General features: G+C 34.3%; 1 protein-coding gene across 2 annotated transcripts in view; it reads left to right on the forward strand.

The window, feature by feature from the left end:
• Window positions 1-24,160, forward strand: part of ATP9B (ATPase phospholipid transporting 9B (putative)) — a 154,481-nt gene that overhangs the window by 13,558 nt on the left and 116,763 nt on the right. For both annotated transcript variants that reach the window (XM_039712256.1, XM_039712257.1), the window contains exons 2-5: window positions 1,805-1,978; window positions 10,811-10,961; window positions 14,397-14,510; window positions 18,098-18,206. In XM_039712256.1, coding sequence (XP_039568190.1) covers window positions 1,805-1,978; window positions 10,811-10,961; window positions 14,397-14,510; window positions 18,098-18,206 — 548 coding nt within the window. The remainder of the gene's footprint in view (window positions 1-1,804; window positions 1,979-10,810; window positions 10,962-14,396; window positions 14,511-18,097; window positions 18,207-24,160) is intronic.

Here is a 24,160-nt window from a genome sequence, read left to right on the forward strand (position 1 = left end):
GGTCTTGAACTACACTGTCTTACGGTCACTGCAGTCAAGGCTGTGTTGACCTTCCCATCCCCAGTGAGACCCTCCTTACTTGGTGAGTATGAGGTTCAGCAGAGCATCTTGTCTCATGGGCCTCCTCCAGAGCAATTAGAGGAGGAAGTTGTTGTTGAAGTGCTGCAAAACCCTCTAGGATTGCCTATGTCCTTTTGTGTTGTTCCTCCCGCAGCTACCAGGGTGGTAGAGGTTCACCATGAAGACCAGGGCTTGGGAATATGAAGCTGCTCTTCTGTGCCTGTAGAGGCCCTCACTCACATGCATTTCCTGTTCAGGTGGTCTTGCAGACACCTATTAAAATGTTGTCTTAACCTTTTCTCTCTTTGTTCTTAATCCAGAAACTCTCAGTTGCCTCCTCATCCATCCCTAGGCAGAGCACCATGCAGTCCAGCTGCTCACTTACATAAAGGGAATGAATTTCTAGTTTTCTTAATTACTATTTTTAAATGGTTTGGGGAGAAAATGAGACAGTCCCGGGATTCACCTTGTAAGAGATGACTTTAAATACAGCTTCATAAAAATTAAACTTACTTATTAGAGAAGTGCATCTTCTTTCAATCATCTTCCTTAAGGTACAAAAGTATGAAATGAGCAAGTCAGTAAATTTACATGCACTAAGAGGAATTTTCTTACTGAATATGCCAGTGTTTTGTCTTAGCTTAAAAAGCATTCCACATGTGTAAAATTAGAGTTTTAGGATAATAGTTTCTGGGAAGGAAAGGACCATTGTTAGTCTAACGTTATTTCCATGGGTCTGATGCCTTAAGTTTTAGCTGTCATATTTTCCAGATTGTGTGCTGCATTATTATATAACTCTTAACTTCATATAAAGTGTTAGCAAGTTCTCTTCACAGTTTAGTTAGACAAAACAATTCTTTTCCAGCCTGAGAACCAAAGACACCGTGGCAGCTTCAGGCCCAAACAGTGCAAACAAGAGCGAATTGAGTAGAACATGGGAGGATGGGACTTCATAAGCTGAAGCTGTAACTGGGCAATTAACCCCCAATATGTAAATGGACCAAAACTTATAAAAGTGTGAAAACTTGTGACCTGTCATCAATGTTGGGTGTAGCCTTCGCTAGGCTCTTGTACTGCTTGGGATGTATCCTTTGAAGGCCTTTTTAATAAATACCTATTTTATTCCTTTAACACTGTCTAGCCTCTGTTCTAGGTGACCTCTCAAGGTATCGGGTCCCACAGGCAAATCTTCTTGACTCACTGAATGTTTTTGTGTAGAATTTTAAGAGTAACTATAATGTTTTCATAATTAAAACCAAGATACTGATGAGTGGTGTAGAAATTGAGGCTCAAAGGCCTGCACACACAAGAAAATACATCAGGAAAGCAGATTGAAAAAGCACAGTGGAACTACAAAGTCTGTACTTCCATGAAAACTCAGTCACTTGTGTCTGCTATTAGCTTTACAAAGTAGCTTCTACCTAACAAAATCTTACAAAGCATCATTTGAAAAGTAGGAAGTCGCAACTTTGTATGCACAGATTATATAAAACCTAAGAATTTTCCTAGAATTATTTATAGTATGATTGACAATGATTGCAAGCTTTCTGCTGTATTATACAATTTTAACTAAAATCAGAATATCTTGTTAATGTGTTGACAAAAATGCATGAGATGCCTAGATGAAAATATCTCCCTAATGAAATTCCATATGGCAAAAATTAACTTGTTAGTTTAGGAGATTCCCAGTAATAAAAAGTGATGTACTGGCTATTTATGTAATGCTTTTATCTCATTTTACCAGGTACCAAGCGGAAGATGAGTCCTCTCATTTGGATGAAATGCCACTAATGATGTCAGAAGAAGGCTTTGAAAATGATGAGAGTGATTACCATACTTTACCAAGAGCCAGAATTTCTCAGAGAAGAAGAGGCTTAGAATGGTTTATCTGTGGCGGCTGGAAGTTCCTTTGCACTAGGTTTGTCACACACTAGTACTCCTAATTAAGTTTTAAAAAAATTAAATAAATAGTAACTTTGTATGATGTGTGCAGAGTACAGAACACAGAATAATTTGCTTGTCATTAATATTTTATTAATTTTATTTATTTGCCTGCATTTTCCTTACTAGGACACTGCCAGCTGTTAAAAGCAGTTCTGAAGAGCTGATGCTGTTGTGCTTCTCCTGTCTGCCTTGCTGACTTGCAAGAGGCATCATGAGCTAAACTTAATCTGAAGTCCATCATTTAGCATGTAATCCTGGTTCTCACTTCACTCAAAACTACGTTAGGGTAGAGGGGTTAAATTTTTTACTTTTGCAGATATTGTGTTAAATTTGCAATATATATAATAATTATATATATATATATAATATATATATAAATTTATTGATGTTCCTGTAAGGAAAAAGCAAATTCATCAACTAATGATTAGTCGACCCTTCAACTTTAATGGTTAAAATATAAATTGAACTGGTGGTCTTGGAGTGAATTACAACTGGAATTAACTCTTGTGATTTGGTTCTTACTTAAAAACTTTCTGTGCCAAACTCTGCTCTATGCAAATACTTTGGAATAGTAATTTTCTAATGAATTTTTAGCAAAACTTCTAAGTAATGAAACTGCTGTTAGAATTATTAAGGATCTTCCTTTTTATGTAGTTTGGAGCAATAAAATCTGACAATCAGTAAGGTGAAGTTTTTTGAGTGAAGCATTTTGAGTGCATTTAAATGGCAAATGCTTTATTTCTATTTTTAGAACAGATTTAGATAGAAGTCTTCACAGATGGTTTTCATGGCACATTAAGAGGCCTGTTGTTTTACTTAAGCAAACCTGTGTTTGTACACCTTCAGTTTTTTGAAATAATTGTTAGAAAGCTTTAAAAAAATGATCTGTGTTGATTTCTGTTTCATATAATGATTTAACAAAACCTCATGGTTTATTAATTTTATTATAGAGGTTAAGTGTATGGAAGGTGGAAGGAAGGTAGAAAAGTATACAGAAGTAGTGTTTGTATATGTAAATGGGTTTTAGAAGGAGTGTTAAAGCTGTTAAAAACATTTATAAGTATTTAAAGAAGTTGTTAATATTTTGGACATGTCTTAAAATTTAGATACCTTTCAAAACTATACTCCTATGTGAGTTCAGTTCGATAAGAATTAGTGATTATTAGTTACTGTGGTTATATTGCTGTAAGTTTGATGAAGACAGGGAGATCAGTAAAGACTGCACCCTGACATGGAATTTACAGTGTTTGGATAGAGACAGGCAATTACAAGTTGAGTTTATGTTAGAATTAATTAAACATTGTAAGAGAATGTCACAAGAAATGGTCATTAGTGCTGAAGATTACAAAATTTCATGTTCCCGCTTGCTTTTTAAAATTGAGAGATACGTCTCAGCTTTCAAGCCTAGAAACTTTCAAACCTGTTTTTTAAATTATATGAGTCATATTTATGATGGATATTTGAGAAGGAAAAGAGAAGGGAAATTGCACTATGGATTCTTTCTTACTTTTTTTTTTTTTTTTTGCTATGCTCTATACATACTTTACTGCTGATATAGGTGTGTGAAAACAGAAGTCCTCGCTAAGAAAGAGGCTTTAGGGGAGTATTGTGTGTGTATTGAGTTCTGCTTTGCTGATTTCCTCAACTGAATTTGGACACAGTAAAGAGTCCATTTGGTCTTGCATTTATACCTGCAGGCATTTTAATCATTTTAGTGTTCTCTAAAATAGAACATCATAGCAGATAATTTTCCTTTTTTAAATGGAAAAAATAATAAAAAAATGAGCATGAGATTCTAGCAGAAGCTTGAAGTTAGATATGAGGAGACAGAGAATACTCCCATAGGAAAGCTGCAGATGCCTGCTTAGATGAAGTAGGGAAAAAGATGTGGAAGGGAGGTGAATCCTATGGTATCTTATCTACTGGTCCAGTTAGGCTGCATAGAAACCTCCTCTTGGGTGAGAATTTCTGAGAGTGTAAATACCTGTCATTGTAGTAGGGAGATTTCATCTGGGCTGAGAGCATTATTGAGGCTTTGTATTTGATAAAAATCAGGGATGTGCAGTCGGTGTAAGTTACTCTTTTTGATGGTTTCTCATTATAATAGCACTTTACAAATTTTTTCTGGGGCCCATAAAATAGTTGAGTTTTTGAAATGCCAATTTGCAGTTGATAAAGTTACCTAGGATCATACAAAAAATCATGCAGGAAACTTGGAGGCTACTGTATTGTTACACCCACAGTATTTACTTTCACTGTGTAGTAGAATTAGGTAGTGTTTTTATGTGGTGTGAAGTATTGGTTTGGGATACAATTGTGTGTTGATGCCTTCACACTTGAAATGGAGAGGAGCATGTTAGAAAACAATTTTTTTGTGTGTTAGTGTATGGAAGTTAAAGGAACAACTGAAACTTTTTTTCCAGAAGACAAGCAGGCTTCTTTTAAATGTGATGTAAGATTAAAGAAGTCTGAGACTTAAACAGAACTTAAAGTTTCAGTTAAACAGAACCTAAAGTTTCACCCTATTTTTATGGAAATCAGTACCTCATACCTGCATCTGGGTGAGGCTGAAATCTCTGCTTCAACATTTAGAATGTCTTGTTGTGCTTTAAATGAAATTGTAAATTTTTCACAGCTGTGACAGAAAGATGAACACAAAAAGACTAGGCATTATTCTGAAGCCAAGCTCAGGGGGCCCCTGATTTCTTTTGGATTCTCAGCGAAAGTTTTGTGTTTGTGTTCCAAATCACTTTACATGTTGCAAACAAACAAAAACCCCCATACCCAGTAGGAGTTTTGGTCTGTCTTGCATTGTTAGGATTAATCTCATTTTTGTGAGAGGAAGTTTTCCATCTCTTACTTTGCAGCTTTAGAATTTTATATTCTATAGATTTTTGTTGCTACATCACAAACTCTTACTCTTTAGTCTAAAAAGTTTTACCTGCTTTTCAGGAGCAAATATGGAAGGTTTGACAAAGTTCTTTGTACTTGAAAAATGATTTTGTAAAAATCTTTTATTCAGCTTTTAACTTCAGTTTAGACAATACACTTGTTGATCACATCTGAATGGTGTGAACTTTCTATGCAAGTTTTTCCATTTGCAAGAAAAGCATCATAATTAAATCAAATGTTTTCTTTGATTTTGAACAAACTGAAGACTTAATTCAACCAATATAACTTTTAACTTCAGAAACTGCTTATTTCTTGCTTTCATAGCACAGTTAAAAGAAAACTTTGTGATATAGCAGCTGTTTTGTGGTTGTAATCATTTCCTCTTTAACTTACAAATTCTCTTCAAGCTTGTGAAATTATAATGCACATAGATCAATACTCTGGAGTTCTTTGGGCTGGATTGATTTCTTTCTCATGAGATTTACATTCCACTTGTTATCAAAAAACACTTTGTCCCTATGAAAATGGTGCCATTGAATAGCATTTCCATATGAAGTGAAGGGGATATCAAATGCTCGGATTAATTTGGGCTCTAAGATGGCCTGTACGCTTTCAATTAATCTGCAACGCATTTGTTATGCAGAAGCATGGGAAAATGCTGATCTTTTGAGAATGACATGACCACTGTGTTGCTTTTGGCCTGATTACTGAAGCTACCTGTTGAGTACAATAATTACAGTATGTTTTCTTTGCAGAACTAGTTTCTGCTACTTAAAACCTAATAAGGAAAAGCTGACCCTTGCAGACAATATAGAGCTTTTATGTTATCTTTCCATTCTGATGAAAATGCTGTTTTGTGAAAGATACTGGCAGTTAAGCTTGTAAGATAAAAGTAATGAAAAGAGAAAATTTAAAAAAAGCCTTTATTATTAGAGCTGCGGAGTCAGTTGAGACTTTTACTTTAGCTTTTGACTTGTAGAGATATGCTCTATTTATGAAAAAGTTAAGGGTGCTTATTTAACAATTACTCCAGGTTTTCGTTTGTTGGTGGGGAGTTTTTTTGGTTGGTGGATTGTTGTTGCTGTTTTTAGTTTAAATATGGTATTGGTTGCTAATATGAAGACAGTGCTTATTGTTCCTCCACATTAAAATAATACATTAGAAAGTAGGTTAGTAAAATGCTATTTAATAGATATGCCTTGAAGTTGTTTTATAAATTTGGTTATTTTTTATACATACAGTCTGTTATATTGATACAGACAATACAGCTTGCAACCAGTTTCAGGAAAAGACTTTCTGTACATGTGTTGAATTTTCTAGGCAAGGGCATTTGAAATACAAACTTAAATCGGTAAACAAGGATGCACTTTATATTTTGTTTACTGCTGAATCCCTAGCATTATATGTGGTTTTACATAAGAGTTGAAAAAATCTGAAGTGTGTCTCAATCATGCTGCGTGTTACATTATGTTTCTAGGCGTTTTGAAGCTTGGAGAATGCTACTCTCATTTATTATACAAATTTACTGGGTACAGAAAGCCCATGAAAGGGTCTATACCCTCGCTCAAAAATATGTTCTGTATTGGGGAATGTTAATTCAAGAACAGATTATCAATGTGTTGGATGGTGACAATCTGAGTTAAAAAAAAAAATTGGGTAGACTTCATAGGTGTTAAATTTTTTAATTAATGTAAATTGATTAGGATTTCTGAGGCCGGCATGTCCACCTTGTATTCTTTCTGTGATAAAGCAGTAATTGCTCCTGAAACTGTAAATACAAGAATTTAACTGATTTCTAATGTTATGGTAGTAAAGCTCATCTGAACCATGACAATATTGATTGGGCATAACCTGTAATATTTTCATAATCTGTGATTTCTCACATCTGAGAACTTGACTGTTAGCTCTGTGCCAGTCAAACCTTTTATCAAAGGTATTGTAGTTGTTTCCCAGACATGACTCTTGTGTTTGTACTTTTTGCATTTACTAATCTAATGGTCTTGATGGTGTTTGTTGATCTGTATCAAAATAAGTAGTTTCAAGGAGGGGAGACTGTGGCAGAGAAGGCAGTGTACTTATGTTGCTTTAGGTGAATGCTTCATTTTAGCAGTAGGGAAGTCCTTAATGTCTGAGGAAAGGATTCTACAAAAGAGACTATGCCTAATCAAATATTCCGTCTGTTTGCAGTTCAAATTCAAAAACTGATTGAACAATGCTGGATTTCAAAGATTGTCAGGGAATTTCTGTCTATGGGACTGTAGGAAGATCTGTCATGCTAGCTCACTTTCTCCAGGAAAAAAAGTTATTTTTCTTGGAACTTTTTTCCTACAGGTCTGTTCTTACACTTCTCCTGTATAACTAAGCTGTCTCTTCTGTCTCCACATGCCTGCCCTGGAAACTAGCAAGTTTAAAGCTTTAATGCCATGAGCAGTTTTATCAAGTTGGCACTGAGTGGAATCATTCTTCTGCCGCAAACATATCACCTGCATTGTTTCAACTATTTTTACAGTTTTTTAGATTTTTAAAGGTTGGCGATGGATATAACTGAAAATAATCCCCTTTTATTCTGCATTAGTTTACAGCTGGATTGATTTGCAGGCCTAGTTTTCCCATGCAGTTGCATAAGTATTTGTGCCAGCACAAGGGAAGGAACAAGAATCCACACCTTTGTTATGGGGGGAGGGAGGTACTGGACATTTTGGCAGCAGCAGGATCTGTTCACAGTCATTAAACTGATTGTGGAATCATGAAAAGGAAAGACTGCTGTTTATTTTGCTTTAAAGACAAGTGTAATAATGTTTCTCATTTGTATGTTACTAAATTACAGGGCTGAATTTTGAAAGCTGAATTAACACTTATAGTTTTTGTGATAGAGTAATTCTTTGTCACTATTTTAAAGTGACTGGGAGAAGCTGATGACAGGACATTTCATTTTTGTAGCAAAAATAACTGCATGTTTATGTCCATCCCATAGTGACAGTTTCGGGGAGAAAATCTTAAGAATTCAGGAGAAAATCTTAAGAATCCAGCATTTAAAATTGAAGTATTTTAAAGGTCAGCTTGTGAGTATTGATGTAGTGGTATTTCCATAACAATGTTATTGTTGCTATTAACAATTTTGCTATTGACATAACCTTTAATTTTCTTTAAAAGGAGCCAACAACTTTGAATTCCATTCTTTGGAAAAATTAATTTGTAATAAGCATGGGATTATGTAGACTACACACAAGCACACTTTAATAGGCGTTATGGCAATGTAAGCTATCAGTCTTCCTTACCTGCAGTATTTGTATGTTTCATGATTCTGTAATTGTGAATAAACAGACTAGGAAAGGACCTTAAGAGATTTCCAGTTGATTCCTTGCCTGTACATAATGAATTATATCTACCACTGATGTCTGATTTAACTACATCTTAGTGATCTGCAGAAATTCCAGCCTCCTTAAGTGTCTCCTCCACCCCTATCATGAAAAGAGTTTGCTCAATATCTATCCATGTTATGCCCACCCTGCTTATTGATTTGCTGCAGTTGAAGGTCTGTCATTAGTTAATGATGGTGGACCTAGAGAATAATGGTCCCTTTCCTCTTTGCAGCTGGTTCTTACATACTTGAAACCATATTAAGTCTACACTCAGCTTTCTGTGAACAGCTTTGTTTCTTTTGGTGTATCTAGTAGTCAGACTGCCCTGCTTTCTAGACCTGTAATTGTTTTCTTGCTCTTGTGTGTGGTCTCTGTTTTCCCAATAGGCCTGTTTGTTGAAATTTGGTATTCAGAATGGTCCTGAGATCATGCTAGCACTGCCTGAGAGAAAGGAATACATTCATGACTTGCTACAAGCATTCTTGTCCACACTGAACAGATTTGCACATGTATAACATTCTCATGCAGTAACTCAGCTGCCACCTGGTTTTTGAGCATTTCCTGGTTATGTATTTGTGTAGTTGGTTATTTCTCTGTAAATTGTGTTGCACTTGTAGCTGTTCAACTCCATTCTATGTCTTCCAGCTACTTTCTTAGGTTTTCTAATCTGTCAAGACAGCCTTGAACTCTGATCTGCTTTTTGCATGTACCCCTCTCTCTTCTAGTGTTTTTGTGGTCCAAAAAATGAAATATTCAACTGTCAATTACCCAGTAAGTTCTAAATAAAGCTTTTGAGACCTTCACTGAAATTACTTTGGTTTTATATAAGCTACTTTGCAATTATGATTTTTCCAACTGTATCAAGTCCAAGAGTATGTTCCTTTACTTTTCTTATAATGAATGTCTTGAGAGTTAAATTGTATTAGAGACATAGAATCATAGAATGATTTTGGTTGAAAGGTACCTTTAAAGGTCATCTAATCCAGCATCCCTGGCATGGGTACCAACATCTCACACTGGATGAGGGTGCTCAAAGCACCAGGAGTCCATAGAGGACGTGCACTCAAGCAGTAGTGCAATTAGTTCTTCTCAGAGTGAAATTAGTTCAATTTTGGAGGTTGTTCTTGACATGTCATTGTTGGCTGTGACTTCTGTTTTCTTACAGGTGTGTACAAATACATATGAATAGGTTGACTATACAGAATGAGTCCAGTATACAGTGCTGAGGTGATTTGATTTTAAATTTCTCTTTTGTTCTCAGCCAAATTCTACCTGTTGTGTGAATAAAATTTGTAAGGATTTCTTAATGTTTTTGCTGCATCAAAAATACTGCCAGTATATTCAGAAACCTCACTAGAAATTGTTTCTCATGTCTGCTTCATTAGCTGATGTAGCTGAAATCTGTTGTTATCAGCTCAGTCAACTGCAGTAGGTGAAGAGCATGGAAGGCCTGTCTGCTCAGTGTTCCTGATTCACTTGTCTAAAACAGATGCCCAGCCTGATTTAGGCACCTGCTCACTGTATTAACAGATAACTACAAATAATTTTTCCTTTAATGTATGGGATTGTAAATCAAGAGTATGCAGTGTACAGCAAAGCTACTTTTCTTTGCAAATGGTCTCTGGGTAGTCTTTCTGCCTTTGTAGATAGCACTAGCAAGTACTTAAGCTGATTACATTATGTGAGTTGAGTCACATCCATGTTTGTTCCTTGTTTTATGGCTGTTAGTAAATAGTCTGTTGAGCCTCAGAGGCATCATTCCATTTGCCAGCTTTTGTTCCTCCTTGTTGTGACCCCCTTCCCACCGTTCCTGTATCCTTGTCCAAAATGCAATTGTTTAAACGTTGCTGTGAGCCCTTCTCTATCTCACTGCTCATGGTTTGTAGATTTGTAAACTGGTTAGGCAAGGATGCTGTTCCTTTTTTCTGTGAACTGAAGTTCCCCTATTGCAGGTCATTGTGCAATCTGCATTTATGTAGTGGACTTGTTTTGCATGGTTTTCTGGTTTTGTTTGTTAGGTTTGGTTTGTTTGTTTGTTTGTTTGTTTTAACATTTGGCTGTATGGCATTAGCAGTGGTATGGAGGAAGCTGAAGATTTGCAAATTATGTGGTAATTGTATCCAAAGCTGCTGAAATCTTTTGAACTGTATCAAACATAAGCCTTAGTTCCTTTTCAATCATTAGCATAATCTGAATGTCAGTAATCCAAGATAAAGAGTTCAGCCAAAAGACTATAAGGCATAATGCAGAATCTTATTAACTTGAATTTTTTTAACCTGTATCAGGGTGTGATGTAGTGAAACTTCTCATTAGTTTATTAGGATTTTCTACAAAGAATGTGTAGGTGTTTATGTGTGTGTGTCTGGTTGAGTTCAGTACTCTGAATTGCCCTAAATATTAGAAGCTAACATCAAGCTTGCTTATATAGATATGGCAAACATTTTTTTAGCCTGTTTTCTTAGGTATTTGCCTTCGGGAATTCCAGCTTTGGAAATTGTGATCTTGTGTAGTACATTTTTAGTTTTAAAATAAACTATTGTCTTTCTTTTCAGTTGTTCTGATTGGCTCATAAACATTTGTCGAAGAAAGAAAGACCTGAAGGCTCGCACAGTGTGGCTTGGGTGTCCTGAAAAGTGTGAAGAAAAATACCCCAAAAATGCCATAAAAAATCAAAAGTACAACATCTTTACCTTTATACCTGGGGTAAGGCCACTAAACATTTTCTGGTGTTCTGCTTGACTGTATGTTCTGTAGTGTTTTTTGACTAATCCACAAAAGTTAATTTTATTTTACCAGGTTCCTTTTTCTATATTTGTCTCAATGACTTCAATGAAAATTAACAGTTTGAGAGCAAGGCTCCATTTTTATTAAATTGTTTGGTTTTTGAAGGAATATGTACTTAATTGCAGTTTGAGTAGTTGGATTTCAATGAAGCTTTTGAAATTTGAGATGAGTTTCTTTGCACTTTTCTATTCAGCATTAGAAATTTGTAATCCTTTTATAAAAAAGAAGCAGTTCTGCATGCAAAGGATTGATTTCACTTGAGAAGTAAATAGTTGAAAATTTGAATTTAGTCCCATGGATCTTTCCTCATACTCCTTGCTGTTGAAAGTATAATAAATAATGAATTACAAAATGGACAGCTCCTTAAAGAACAAACCCAACTAACATCTTCAATTTGTATGACAAGTAAGCCTAATTTAATGCTTTTCAGAGTTGCATTTGTTATTGCAGTCTTTTTGCAGGTATTTTTGACTTCGAGTGCAGTTCTTCAGCAAATACTTTTGTTGTGGAGTGAAAAGTCTTTTTTCCTAAGAAGTCGTATTGTGCCTTAATTTCAATTTTTTGCTTGTACTATACACCATGTATGTGAAGACAAAAGAGACATTACAGTTTTGTCTAGTTTATAGTTTTTTTTAAAAGTGTTGTTATAATGAAAGTTAGCAACAGAGAAACAATTTTTGAAACTTAAGTAGTTAAACCTAAAAATGTATCTTAGTGTGATATTATAAATTTTAGTATTACACTTTTAGTCATATATTTACAAATACCATCCAAGAGTCGCGTGTCCCATAGCAAAGACTGTCTTGTACTTTTGAATACATTGAATGCTTTGACTTAAATTTTTTATTTAAGTGATCATGCTGATTTATAAGAGTATTGATTCTATTCTTCTGGCCTCTTTAGTCTAAAGACTGGCAGGTGTTTTGTAATGCATTTCCTTATTAAAACAACAACAACAAAAAAATGGTCTTGTAATTAAGACTGATCTCCTGTCAGGAAAATAAAATGTCACTTATCACATGTGGATAAAATATTCTCATCATTATTGGACAAAGTAAATGTTTTCTTCCAAAGTTTAAATTATTAAATACACTGAAATTGGTTAAGCCACATATGCTTTCCTAAAGGTCACAAAATTCATTAAGCATATAGTAAGCCATTGATTATTGCAACTCAAAGTCTGCAGTGTGGATTACAAATCGTGAACAAGATTCGCGTTCCTTATAGGGATCAGACATAGTTTGCAATTCCCTATTGTGAAAGAGAATGTTTGTTCTTTTCTGATCTTTTAAAAATCTTGGTTTTACCCACTAGGTGAAGTCAGATTTTTAATTTGGTGCTAGTATTTGAAAACTCAATAGTAAGTTCAAAATGAAGTGAAATCCTAAATGTAAAGCCTAATAGTTGGTGAAAATGAAATGTTTTCAAATTTTAATTTTAGATATAAAGTAAGACTTTTCATTTATTAAAATATTGTGTAGCTGTCTTTTTTATGCTGCTTTACTAGAAGTAATTTGTAGGGAACATCACTGTATTGGTTCCAAATCCATAAATATAACAAAATCATAAATATTGACTCCAATGGTCTTCTCTGGTTGAGGTTTTCATCATGTGAAATTTTATGTTTTCTTCTATAGTTTTTTAAACATTGAAGCTGGCAATGGGTAATATTCAATGATTTCATATCCAAATACAAACTTAAAATAATGCTTAGATTAACAGAATTTTACTTGCTGACTAAAAGAGCTGTAACATTTCCAAACTATCAGCAAATTTCTGAACATTCCATAAAATACTTGCTGCTTCTTCCTTTATACCAGTCTGTTCAATTTCCATTTACAATTTCATATACATCTTGATACAGCTGCTTATGAATTTTGCATGAGTTTTCATAAAACATACCTTCTGTGATGGGTGGGTTTTGAAGATACCTCTCCTGAACTTCGAGGCAGTAGTTTCATTAGTTTTATGTAGCTGGAGAATTTTCAATTTGCCTAACTGGGCTGAAGTGCTTAGCTTTGTATTGAATGAACTGTCAGTGGTCTGCCAGGATTCAAAAAATTTGTAGGAAGGTGCTTTTTAATTTCCACCTTCTCCTACAAGATCTGCACCTCCTAAAGTACTGTCTGGACTTTTCTTTGACCGTGTGTATCAAGTTTTTGTAAATAGTTAAACATACTAGCAGAAATGAGTGTATGAACTTCATCAGGATCAACATAAGGTGCAGGTTGAGCCTGAAATACTTGTCTTTTGTAAGAACGCTCTGACCTTTTTGACAACTTCTGATTTCACTTTTTTATCTTTATAGTTTTATTGGTATGTCATGAAATAGCATTCCATGCTCTTTAAAAAAATCTTATGCTTAGAGGCTGTTTCAGTAGTCTCTAGCTGAACTGACAGCTTTGAGGTACCAGTACTTTGTTGTGCCTGCCAGAATGACGCTTTGAACTTTCCTGAATATTTTTTCCTAGCACATATGTTTTTACATAATTAATTAATAATGTTGGACTGGTAGGAGCAATAAATATGAGTCAAATAACTTTAATTTCTGTGCAAAAGTCATTGTAATATTAACTGAATTTTAAGATGAAAAGATAGAGACAATCCATGAATGTGGCTTTTTGTTCTATTTTCAATGTTTTATCTTTTAAGTATTTGGTTATTCATTTTCTTAAGTCTCAGTGTTCCAAGTCCAGTAACCACTTCTCTTAATGCTACTGGGGGTGCCATATTACCCTGGCTTACTGAAGAAATATGTGAAGACTTTGAAGATTCAAAATTCTATGAAGTGAATAATGTTCTTAACATTGTAATTACAACCAAAGCAATCTTGAGAAGGTGTGCTTGCTGAAGTGGTGCTTTTAATTACCAAAGGAATCTCTGCATCTGCCATTGCTTTTGAGTATGAGAGAATGTATTCTGTGATAAGTCTACTGTGGCTTCACTTAAAAGTTGGATAATTAGCTCTGAGTTTAAACCAAATCTTTGATTTAGTAATAAATATATCTTAATACCAATATTTAAATCTTTGTACAGTGATCTTGATACATAGTCCAGTTTTCAAAATTCTCAAAATTTAGCAAATTGGTTTTTTAGGGTGAAAAGAGGCAATACTGTCAATGGCTTTTTCTCAACAAAAATAACAATATAATATAAAAATAGCAGTACAATATTAAAATAATGTAGTAGTGTGTGATGTTATATAATATATTGTGCTATATAAGTACTGTAATAATGACATCTATAACAGTATGACATATAATGCTTTTATATCTCCTATCATGAAAAAGTATACTTTATGTATATTATGATTGGGAATTTTAAGACATTTATCTACTTTCTTTTTCCTTTTAGGTTTTATATGAACAGTTCAAGTTTTTCTTGAATCTCTATTTTCTCATCGTGTCCTGCTCACAGTTTGTACCAGCACTGAAAATAGGCTACCTGTACACGTACTGGGCTCCTCTGGTAAACAGAAAAATACTATTAACTAGAAATTTGGGGGTTTTAATATCAATGAAAGGTTCATGTCTGTGTACATTGCATAAACCTGCAACTGGTAAACTACAGGGGTCAAAGAACATAACAGAAGTAAAATGCTTATTTGAAAGCTGTTCTTTAACAGCCTTCCCTTCCACTTGCCTGCTATGCCTCTGCCCCACAGGAGAGGTTGTTTTTATTAACCAGCGTGTCAGTGTGTAATGCTCCATGCTGCCTGCTGGTCACTCAAGAGTTTAAAAAAACCAGCAAAAAAAGCTCCAGCTACTAAAGAAACTTACTGGGTAACATAGGTAATTTGTGTGTTAAATATCTTTCAATTTATTGTTATTTGGTGACTATTTTGTGTTTTCAGACTAGGCCAGAATTGTGAGCATAAATTTTTTGCATTCCTTCTGTATCAGTTTTGATCACAACCTTTTCTCACAAAAATTGAGATAAAATATTTTAAGTCGTGGATAAATCAGGAGGAAATTGTTCCTTGAAAAGAAGTTATTAATTAAACATGCTTCATCTAATTGATCACCCTGCCAGTTGCACTGACTTTCTTTTGATACATCTTTTTATTATTGAGTTCTTTGCAGTATTTTCTTGGGAGACTGTTCAAACCACTTGCTTCTGACTCAGGTTTCCTATGGTTTGAAAACTGATTTCTTGTCAGAGATGACCTTTTTGGTAGTCTGCCAGCTATAATGCCATGATTTGGAATTATTTTCTTATTTGTAACCAGAACATTACCTTTTCTTTCTTCTTCTTCCTAGTCCCTCCACACTAGGTTTAAAGGCAGGAAGAGCAAATGACTTAAGTTTTAAACTTTCTTTGAAAATTGGTATTTTTCAGTAGCATTTATTTTCAGTAGTATTCAAGAAGAACTGTGACATGCTGACTGCTTGAGTAAAGGTCGTTCTTAACAAGTCAATAGAGTAAATATTCTGGATTGATTTCATTGTTTTAATTGTTGTAACGTGTTCTTTTAACTATGGATAAATAGAGAGACCATCCTAGATGTTCTTCCCACCTCTCTTCCCAGAATTTTGCTTCTTCTACAACAAAAAACCACTTTCAAGATAGAAAGCTTGTTCAACAGTGGGATTTTAAATGGATATTTACAAATCTTTGTCACTGACACAGTAAAAAAAGACAGAAGTCAGCCTTGTCTGGAAGTTGCTCTATTCACCATGATGTACTGTGTACAGCACTATATATTAGTGGGATAGTAAGGAAAAGAAACAAGTAAACCCTTAGCATCTCAGCTCATTTCTGTCCTGCTCAAAGAAGGGGAAAATACTGTATTTTGTGAACACTAGTGATCTGTTCTGTATAAATATGTTTGTCTTATTCAAAGCTATTTTGAATTATGCATCCCAGTTTTCACATATAGCTTGAAAATACCAGTATCTCAGTATGTTTTTTTTGCTAAACTGACTTGATTCTACTTTAATAGCTTTTCTACTAATAATCAACCTCCAGGTAAAAGGCAGCAATTGAATGTTGAGCAAAGCTAAGCATCTATGAGGAAAAAACAAAACATTTAAGTCTGATCTGTTGGTCTGTTTTTGGTGCTTCAGATAACTGTAGGTTTTATTTGAAGAACATGTAACTACTGATAAATCTTCAGTAATAATCAGAGGAGTAGCTATGACTTGTATTTACTCTCAACATTTTAAAGGAAAATTGTTTTCCCTGATACATACAACGAAATGACTAGAAGCTGACTATTGCTAGAACTGTTTGGGGATTTTTTTCATCGTGTATGTGGATTTTGTGCATTGTTTTGTTTGGATTTTTTTTGCCTTTGGTTTGTTTCAACAGTTTTTTACAACACAGATACAGTTATATCAAGCCCCAAAGTTCTTAAAACAAGACTATTTTGCTAATTTATTTTCAATTGCTTTAGGGAATGGACTTCTCATTTCCATTCCAGCATACAAAAAGTTTTAAAGGATACAGGTTTGATTGCAGGCAGTACATTAAAAATACTTACCTGCTTACAGTTAAAGAAAGATGAGAGGTTCCCTTGATAAACTGACTTCACAATTTTAGCTCTCCTTTGGAAGAATATCAACTTCCTTTGAGCAAGTGAGTAAAAAGAGAAGTGTCTTTTTAAATTGTTTCTCATAGTCATGAGGTTAGCTGTACTCAGCTGCTCAGCAAGAGGCTGCTAGAGTAAATTCTTGCAAGTAACACCTTGCATTCTGTGTTTTGATTACTGTCTAGTAACAAAGTGTGTGCAAATGAGAAATATGTTTGAAGGTGCTTCAGGAGTGCCCTTTTATATGCTGCTTAATTATCTATATTGCCAAAGCATATGAAAATACCGCTGTTAGAAAGGGAGAAAATCTGATTTTTAAAATTCAGTTATGCCCTGTGGAATAAAAAGAGAATGCTTTTTGTATAGGGCATTTTTTGTTCTATGTAGTTCCACTATAAGTATAGCCAATGTAAACTTGAACAAATAAGTAGTGCTAAACTATAAGGTCATAGCTGGATAAGCCATGGAACTTTGGTCTGGAACTGCAAAACATTGCTAAAATTGGTAGGAGGATTTTAGTCAACACTTTCAGGAAAACTCTACACCTTCACTCCTTTCATATTGCTGGGACATTAGAGGAAGTTTGGCAAACTGTGGACTTCTGTAAGAGAAATCTAATGGCATACATTTTCTTCTATAAAATTGTGGTGTCTGTCTGAAGCTAGATAGATTATGTAGAATCTTGTTTCTTGGTGGATTTGTTAATATTTGAATTTTATATCCATCTTATAATAATGAAAGGTCCTTTTAGTGGTAAAAATTTTCTTTCTCTTTCATTGGTGAACATTGAAAAACTCAAGTGCTGAGTCTAAGCCAGAAGATCTGATCTGGGGAGGTTTAGAGAGGTAGAGAGGAAATATATGTTCTTACCCCTGAATTGTTGTGTTTTTTAGCTTACCACCCTTTCTAGCCAGAGACCATCACAGCTGAGTGAAGCACTCTTTGCACTTCCAGTAGAAGCTGCAGTAGTCTTGTCTGTGAAAGGAGCAGCCCAAGTATTTAGACACTTAGTTTTTCAGAACAAATCCCCTTTTCCTTGGTCCATATTTGTGATGTGTTGCTAAATAGCTACATTTAAAATGCAAAATTATAGAACTAGCCATCCATTTATCTTTTTCTTTGTATTAGGCACAAGGCAATTTTTCAACATTAGAATTGGAGGCTTTTTAAATGTTTTTGGTAAAGCCCTAAAGTTTGTGGATGATAAGGAAATAAGCTTATTGAGACTATAAAGGCTGTATTTAGGTAATCCAAAACATCTTCCTTTTTTGCATTTTGAAATGCTGTCTAAATTATATGTATTTGGAACTTAATTATATTAGTACAATGTGCAAGTCTGATTTTGTCTTTCCTGGACTAAACCAAGATACTATTTTAACTTATTGAATAAAAGACTCAAATCCAAATTTAAAAAAAAGAAAAGTAAATGTTCTGAGCACATGTTCTTACTCTGTGTAGTGTTCCTACTTGTCTATTTCTATTCTAGCACTGAGAATTCTGAACTGCATAATTGTGTCTTTAACAGGGATTTGTTTTGACGGTCACAGTGGTACGGGAAGCTGTTGATGAATTTCGACGTTACAAGAGAGACAAAGAAATGAACTCACAGTTATATAGCAAGCTGACAGTACGAGGTTAGCAACACCATTTTATAAATCCTTAAAATATTTCATCTTTTTCTTGTATATACATTTGCAGGCTTTCAGTTAAAAGAAATAACTAATAGTTTCAAGCTGTAATACTCAGTATGAAACTTACATTCAACTAAATAAAGCAAGTGATTTTCCTTAGACAAATATGTTTGTTAAATTTGGCCTGTTTAGGAACTTTGATAAATATTTGGGTGTTTGTCAAAGAAAGGTGTATGTATATAATCGTACATATTTTTAAGAATTCTGCTGTTTAGTACCCTGACTTCAAAGAGCAGTTTACCACTGAAATTGATGCTGAACAGTAACTCAACAACATTGTTAACTATGTATCAAGCATATATAGGAAATAAAGGAGTAGTAAATAATGAAACTAATTAAAATTCTTGGAGCTTTTCAGATTTGGTGGATATATTTGTGCCTAAGAAAAGGAAGGTGTATTTTAAGTCAGCTTCAATATAAAAATATTAATTTGAATCTTTGCATGTAATTTGAAATCTGTTTGATCATGCAGTATGGAACAGCCAGTTTTCTTTAATGAAAGGAGAAATCAGATATGACTTTTTTTGGACTCAACACCTTTAACAAGTTTTTGTGAAGACTTTTAAGGAAGTGAAGCACTTCAGATGTGAAGTGACAATTACATTTGGTAGGATATTGTAAATTTTAAACACGGGCAGAAGAGAGAACTGTGCCTTGCTCTTCACTTTTGTGTGCTTAGCACTTCTTACTGTTAGATTCAGAACAGAGTGCCACATAGAAAGAGGCAAAAAAATATTATCAATCCAGTTAATAACCTTACAATATGACCTTGCTATTACCTTCAAAAGGGGTTCTTTGTTAATGATTTTCCTTGGCATACGAATTCTAAAAGGGGAAAGTTTAAGGGAATTTAAGGTTGCACCTAAGGCAGAGTATATGGCAGACATTGTGCCAAATGTAAATTCTTTTTACTTCTTCCTAACATACATTTCAGTGCACTCTTTAGTATATCTTAGTGAATATTTTCTGAAAGTCAGTGGGAAGAGTAACATCACCAGTTCTTGGAATCTTGAATAGAAACTAAACTCATGGAGTAGCTCTGGATAATATTCTCTCCAGGAAATAAATGGATGAAAAGCTCGTAATGTAACACAAGTATGTTCTGTATGTTCCCATTTTCTGGAGTAATTGGGAGGTAAACAGTCAGCAGTCTTGCTAGAGATGGCATAACTTAGCAGCTGAGAGGCATTCATGCTGCTTCCTTGCCATGTGGCTACTTGCATTGTTTTCTGGAGTTTCCATCCTGAAGTGAGCAACTCTAGGAAATAGTCTCATGTTCTTTCTTTCCTTTTCAGTCTGAGATAGTGTTATCAAGATTTAGAAGTACAGCTGTTGAAATTTGGCATATGGGACAATTGGCATAACTATAATTTGTTTAACACAAGGGTTTCACTGCTGGCATCCAGATCTTTTTTACAGTCATTAATACAGTCTGTTAGGGAATGGACTCTTAATGGCTTTTGTTTCAAAGTTGTAATTTAAACTTCTAGTTAGCCTATTCATTTTTTAGATCTCTCATGGTAGGCCACTGAACACTCACCTTGAAACAGATAGTACAGTCTTACCCTATTCAGCAACAGTGTTAGTAATCTGAAACTCTTAATTTGGGAAACATATATACATTTTATAGTTACCCTTGTGATGTATGTGTTAAGAGTGGCATTTGCTCTTTTAAGAGCAAAGTGTGGTACCTTTTGTGACTCTCTTTTTTAAACATATGTTTAGAGTTAACAGACATTTAAGCAGCATTTAAGTAGAAGTTTTGGAATTGCAATTTCCTCTTTCCCTGCTCATGAAATATTTTGTGAGGGCATATGTATTTGAAAAACCCTTCATTTTGTGGCTTCTTCTAGAAACAAGGACGGTGTCAATGAAAATTTGATTTGGTCACCTTGGAGATTTAAAAGTAGTATACAGTAGTGTATAGGTAAAGCCCAGCAGTTATATCAGGAGCTGACACATAGAGAGAAGGGACTTATTAAAAAGAATCTTTAAAAATGCGCCTTTTTAAAAAAAAAGGATATCAGCTTTTAACCTACAAGAGTGTTTGTCATTTTGACTTTCAGATTTTGGTGTCAGTGCCATCATGAATTCATACTTGAGTTTTGTTCTAATTTATGTGTTTTTTGAAGACTGGTCTTCTACAGAACTAAAGATTCAAAAACTGCTTAAAATGAACTCTGAATCCCATGTTGACAATTATGTGTGATCATTGAATTAACAATGTTTTGAGTAATAACTAATTTTAAGAGTGAAAACATTACTGCAGTCACCACTCAGTTGTACTACATGTTGCCATAAATCCATATATAAAATCATAAGTAGTCATAAATTTCACTTTTTTCCTAATATAGGGTTCTTCCATAATGAGGTATTGTGAAAAGTAGAGGTATAATTTTGATACAAAAAATGGGACTTCCTCCCATCATAATATTAGACCAAAAATTTTTAAATGTTTAGAAAAGATGTTGGTTTATTTTATTTATCTGTGTAAATTAATAAAATCAAGTACTTTGCTTCCATACACTATTAATAACTTACAATATAATTACCTAATTTTTTCATATTGACAGTATTCTTCAAGTGGAAAAATTTGGTTAGGTCTACTATACTAAAGTACAACCTAATCATTTGGAGAAAGAAGACTTTGTTTCTTGTGAATGAATAAACTTGATACTGATTTAATTAAAAGCCTGAAAACTGATGCCATTCTTAAGAGTCACTTTTCAGAGTGAAACTGCACTTTATACTGCTCTAGCATTTTTTTTTCCTAATGATTTTATGACTTGTGCTAGTTTTATATTCTTCTATTTGAAATATTTATTTTTTTCCATCTTAAAGTGAGAGAAACTGACATAGGGATGTTAAGCAGGTTGCCCATGCTTAAACTGGACAGTAGAAAAACTTAAAAGTAACAAGGCTCAGTGTTCAGTTTTGGTTGATAAAAATGAAAATTTAATGAAAATAATATCTAGTTAGTTGTTTTCCAAATTATCTATTTACTAAAGGAAAATAAACATATTTGTTGCAATAGAAGTTATTGGGATCTAAATTGTGATTAATTACTTCCATAAAGATAGTGTGGGTCAGCTGATTTGTAAACTAATTTTTTCTTTTATACAGTGCTGCAGAAGATTAAAATTGGGAAGTCTGTGACTATCTGTCAGGCTAAACTTTCTGTTGGAGTCTTCCTTAGTCATGGGGAATCCTAAACATGTAAAGCATGTGAATGCTGTCTTATGACTTGCATATTGCTAGTGTAACAACTGTCAACTTTTGAGGATAACAATGTTCACGCTAGTAACTGTTGAAGACTTAGAATTTCTTTCTAGTAATTAAAAAATTTGAATATGTATTTATTGTAATCAGCTTTTAAAAATAATAATGAACAGGAAATCAAGGAGGAATGGGACATCTCCTTCAAATGTTACTTATTTGGACAGGTGTTGACCAGATTAACATCCGTAGACTAATTCTGATTAATGAGATATTCAGTGATATGCAGTTCCCTGTTTGTCATGTAACATGGAAAAGCTCACCATGTTGAATGGACACCCCTTGTTGAATTTGCAGCGTGTAACTTTGCACTTTGTGAGTTGGTGAACCTACTAACCATAAAGTTTGAATTGTTTCTATTTTTTGAACCCTTCATGGCAAGTGATGAAACATGCAAATCAGTAAATGCATTGAAATCCTTAAGTGAGCAAGTCAATTAAGTGTACCTGTCTCGTGTCTGTCATGTGATTATTTTCCTTTGTTTACTTGATGCTTGTTTATTGTATCGAATATATTACATTGTTCAGTGTATGAGGAATTCTGCTGTCCTAATCTTATCAAGATGTTTGCTGAAAAATCTGTTTTGCTGCATATGAAATTCTGCAGATCCCCAATAGACAGTTTTCAGTCAGCATTCAAATTTAAATTGGAAGGAGGAATTTCTGTTTCAGAGCAGTTCACCTGCATATCCTTTTCTAGAGTAGAAGACTGCACTGGGAAAAAATTTAGACCTGGGCATGCAGGTTTGGGAGGTCTGTTTTTCTTACCTAAAGGACAGTTATGCTTTTGACACAGTTTATTCTCTTGTGCAGTTAGGTATGACCAGTTAAGTGCCTATAAAAGACTGCAGTTCTGAAGCAGAATCACCTCAAGGTTATAAAAAGGCTATTATCTATTTCATTAGCCTGTGAAAAGCCTATTTAGATAATAAAATTGTAAAGCAATTTTAACTCTTCTTTTCTCCCTTTCCATTCTTGAAGTTGGCAGTTCTGAACCTTTCTTAGTGAAGTTTGTCTGTGCAGTGTTACTGCAGTTTCCAAGAAAAAAAGAGATCAAGAATAACTTACTTTTATAGTCACAACTACTAGTGGCAGAAGATTCCTGCATCTGTCACTTTATCTCATAATGTTCAACATGTTGCAGAACTCTCACTCTGCAACCTGCAAAGCAAAAGAAGAATTGAATGTCAGGAGACATAAGTTCAATTAAATAATTCCATCCAGGATTCAAGTGTGAAAGCTTAGGTCTTGGCTGTATCCTTAAAAGCTATTAAGGAATGTAACAAAGTTGAAAGCATGCATTTAAAATAGTGTGAAATTAAGAAAATATCAATAACCAGTAATTACTGTACAAGAGGAAAAAGTATGAAAGCTAGTATGTTTCTTCTGGAGACCCAAAGTGATTTCAATTTTTTTTTGTTAGAATTTCAGCTCTTCAAGAACAGGTTCTCCCTCTGCTTTGAAAAGCCAGTCCATTAAGAAACCACACTATATATAAGTCTAGAGCTACAACATTAGGTCATTGTTGCTTGTAACATTTCAGACCTATGGATGATTTTATTCCTGGTATTCAGACCATTTGCAACAGAAAAGTTTTTTTTAAATTACATAAATTTTATCTGATTAGAGAATCAGTACTATCAACCGAAACAGAATTTGAAATTTTAATGTAAGAAAGAATTTTAAATAGAACCAGAAGAGAGGAAAAATCAAGGGGACTGTTATTCCACTTTTTTGCAGCATTGAGGAGATTGGATAAGGAAGAATTTTACCCAAGAGTACACAGGCCACATAGGAGAGAAGCTAGGAAGCTTTTTTGTGAGTTTTACAATTGGTGGTAAAAGACTAACCTTTCTTGACTACGTAAGATGGAGTTTGAAAGAACAACCTACAGACCGCACTTGGTCTGAAAAATCAGCATCCTCACCTTGGGATCACTGGAACTTTAAGTTTTCCTCCACTGCCTGCCTGCTGTGTTCTCCTCCAACTCCCCATTATGTTATGTTATGTGTACTCTAATTATGCTGACAGTCAGGAAGAGCTTTCATATGATCTACACTGCCATCAGTCAAAAGAGTTTTGTATTTATGCGTTAGAGACAAATGGTATTACTAACTCCACAAACAGTACTTCAGACAGTATTAAAGGTACCATAGGTAAGGTGTAATAGCAATTTAAAAAGAATTTGAAAATGCCATTTTCAGAAGTGTCTGTTCTTTCAAGAGTGGCAGTCAGGTGATGGAGACACTTTTTAATAAAAAGAAGCGTAGTTTATACCCACATTTTGTTTACTTCATTTCCTGGTTTTTTTTGTGTGAAGTTCTTGTTAGCACATATGAGATATTTATTAGTTTTTCAAATCATTGCAGTTCATTTAAACTGGTTTATCTCGGGAGTATAATGACTTACTACAGACACATTTTAGTGTTCCTGTTCTGCATAATTTTATACATTGCTTTAGGCGAAAGCCTTGCGCCTTGGTGGACTATAAAGTCTGGATGCGCAGCCACTTCTGACAGCTTTGGACTTTTTATTGGTAATTACACAGATGGTGAGATGTGTTTTGCTATGGAGATGTTTTTAGAGAAAAAATAGTTTGCAAAAATAATTTATGCAGTGAAT

This window comes from Passer montanus, unplaced genomic scaffold (assembly GCF_014805655.1).
Source record: "Passer montanus isolate IOZ18808 unplaced genomic scaffold, ASM1480565v1 scaffold26, whole genome shotgun sequence".
Taxonomy (NCBI): Eukaryota; Metazoa; Chordata; class Aves; order Passeriformes; family Passeridae; genus Passer; species Passer montanus.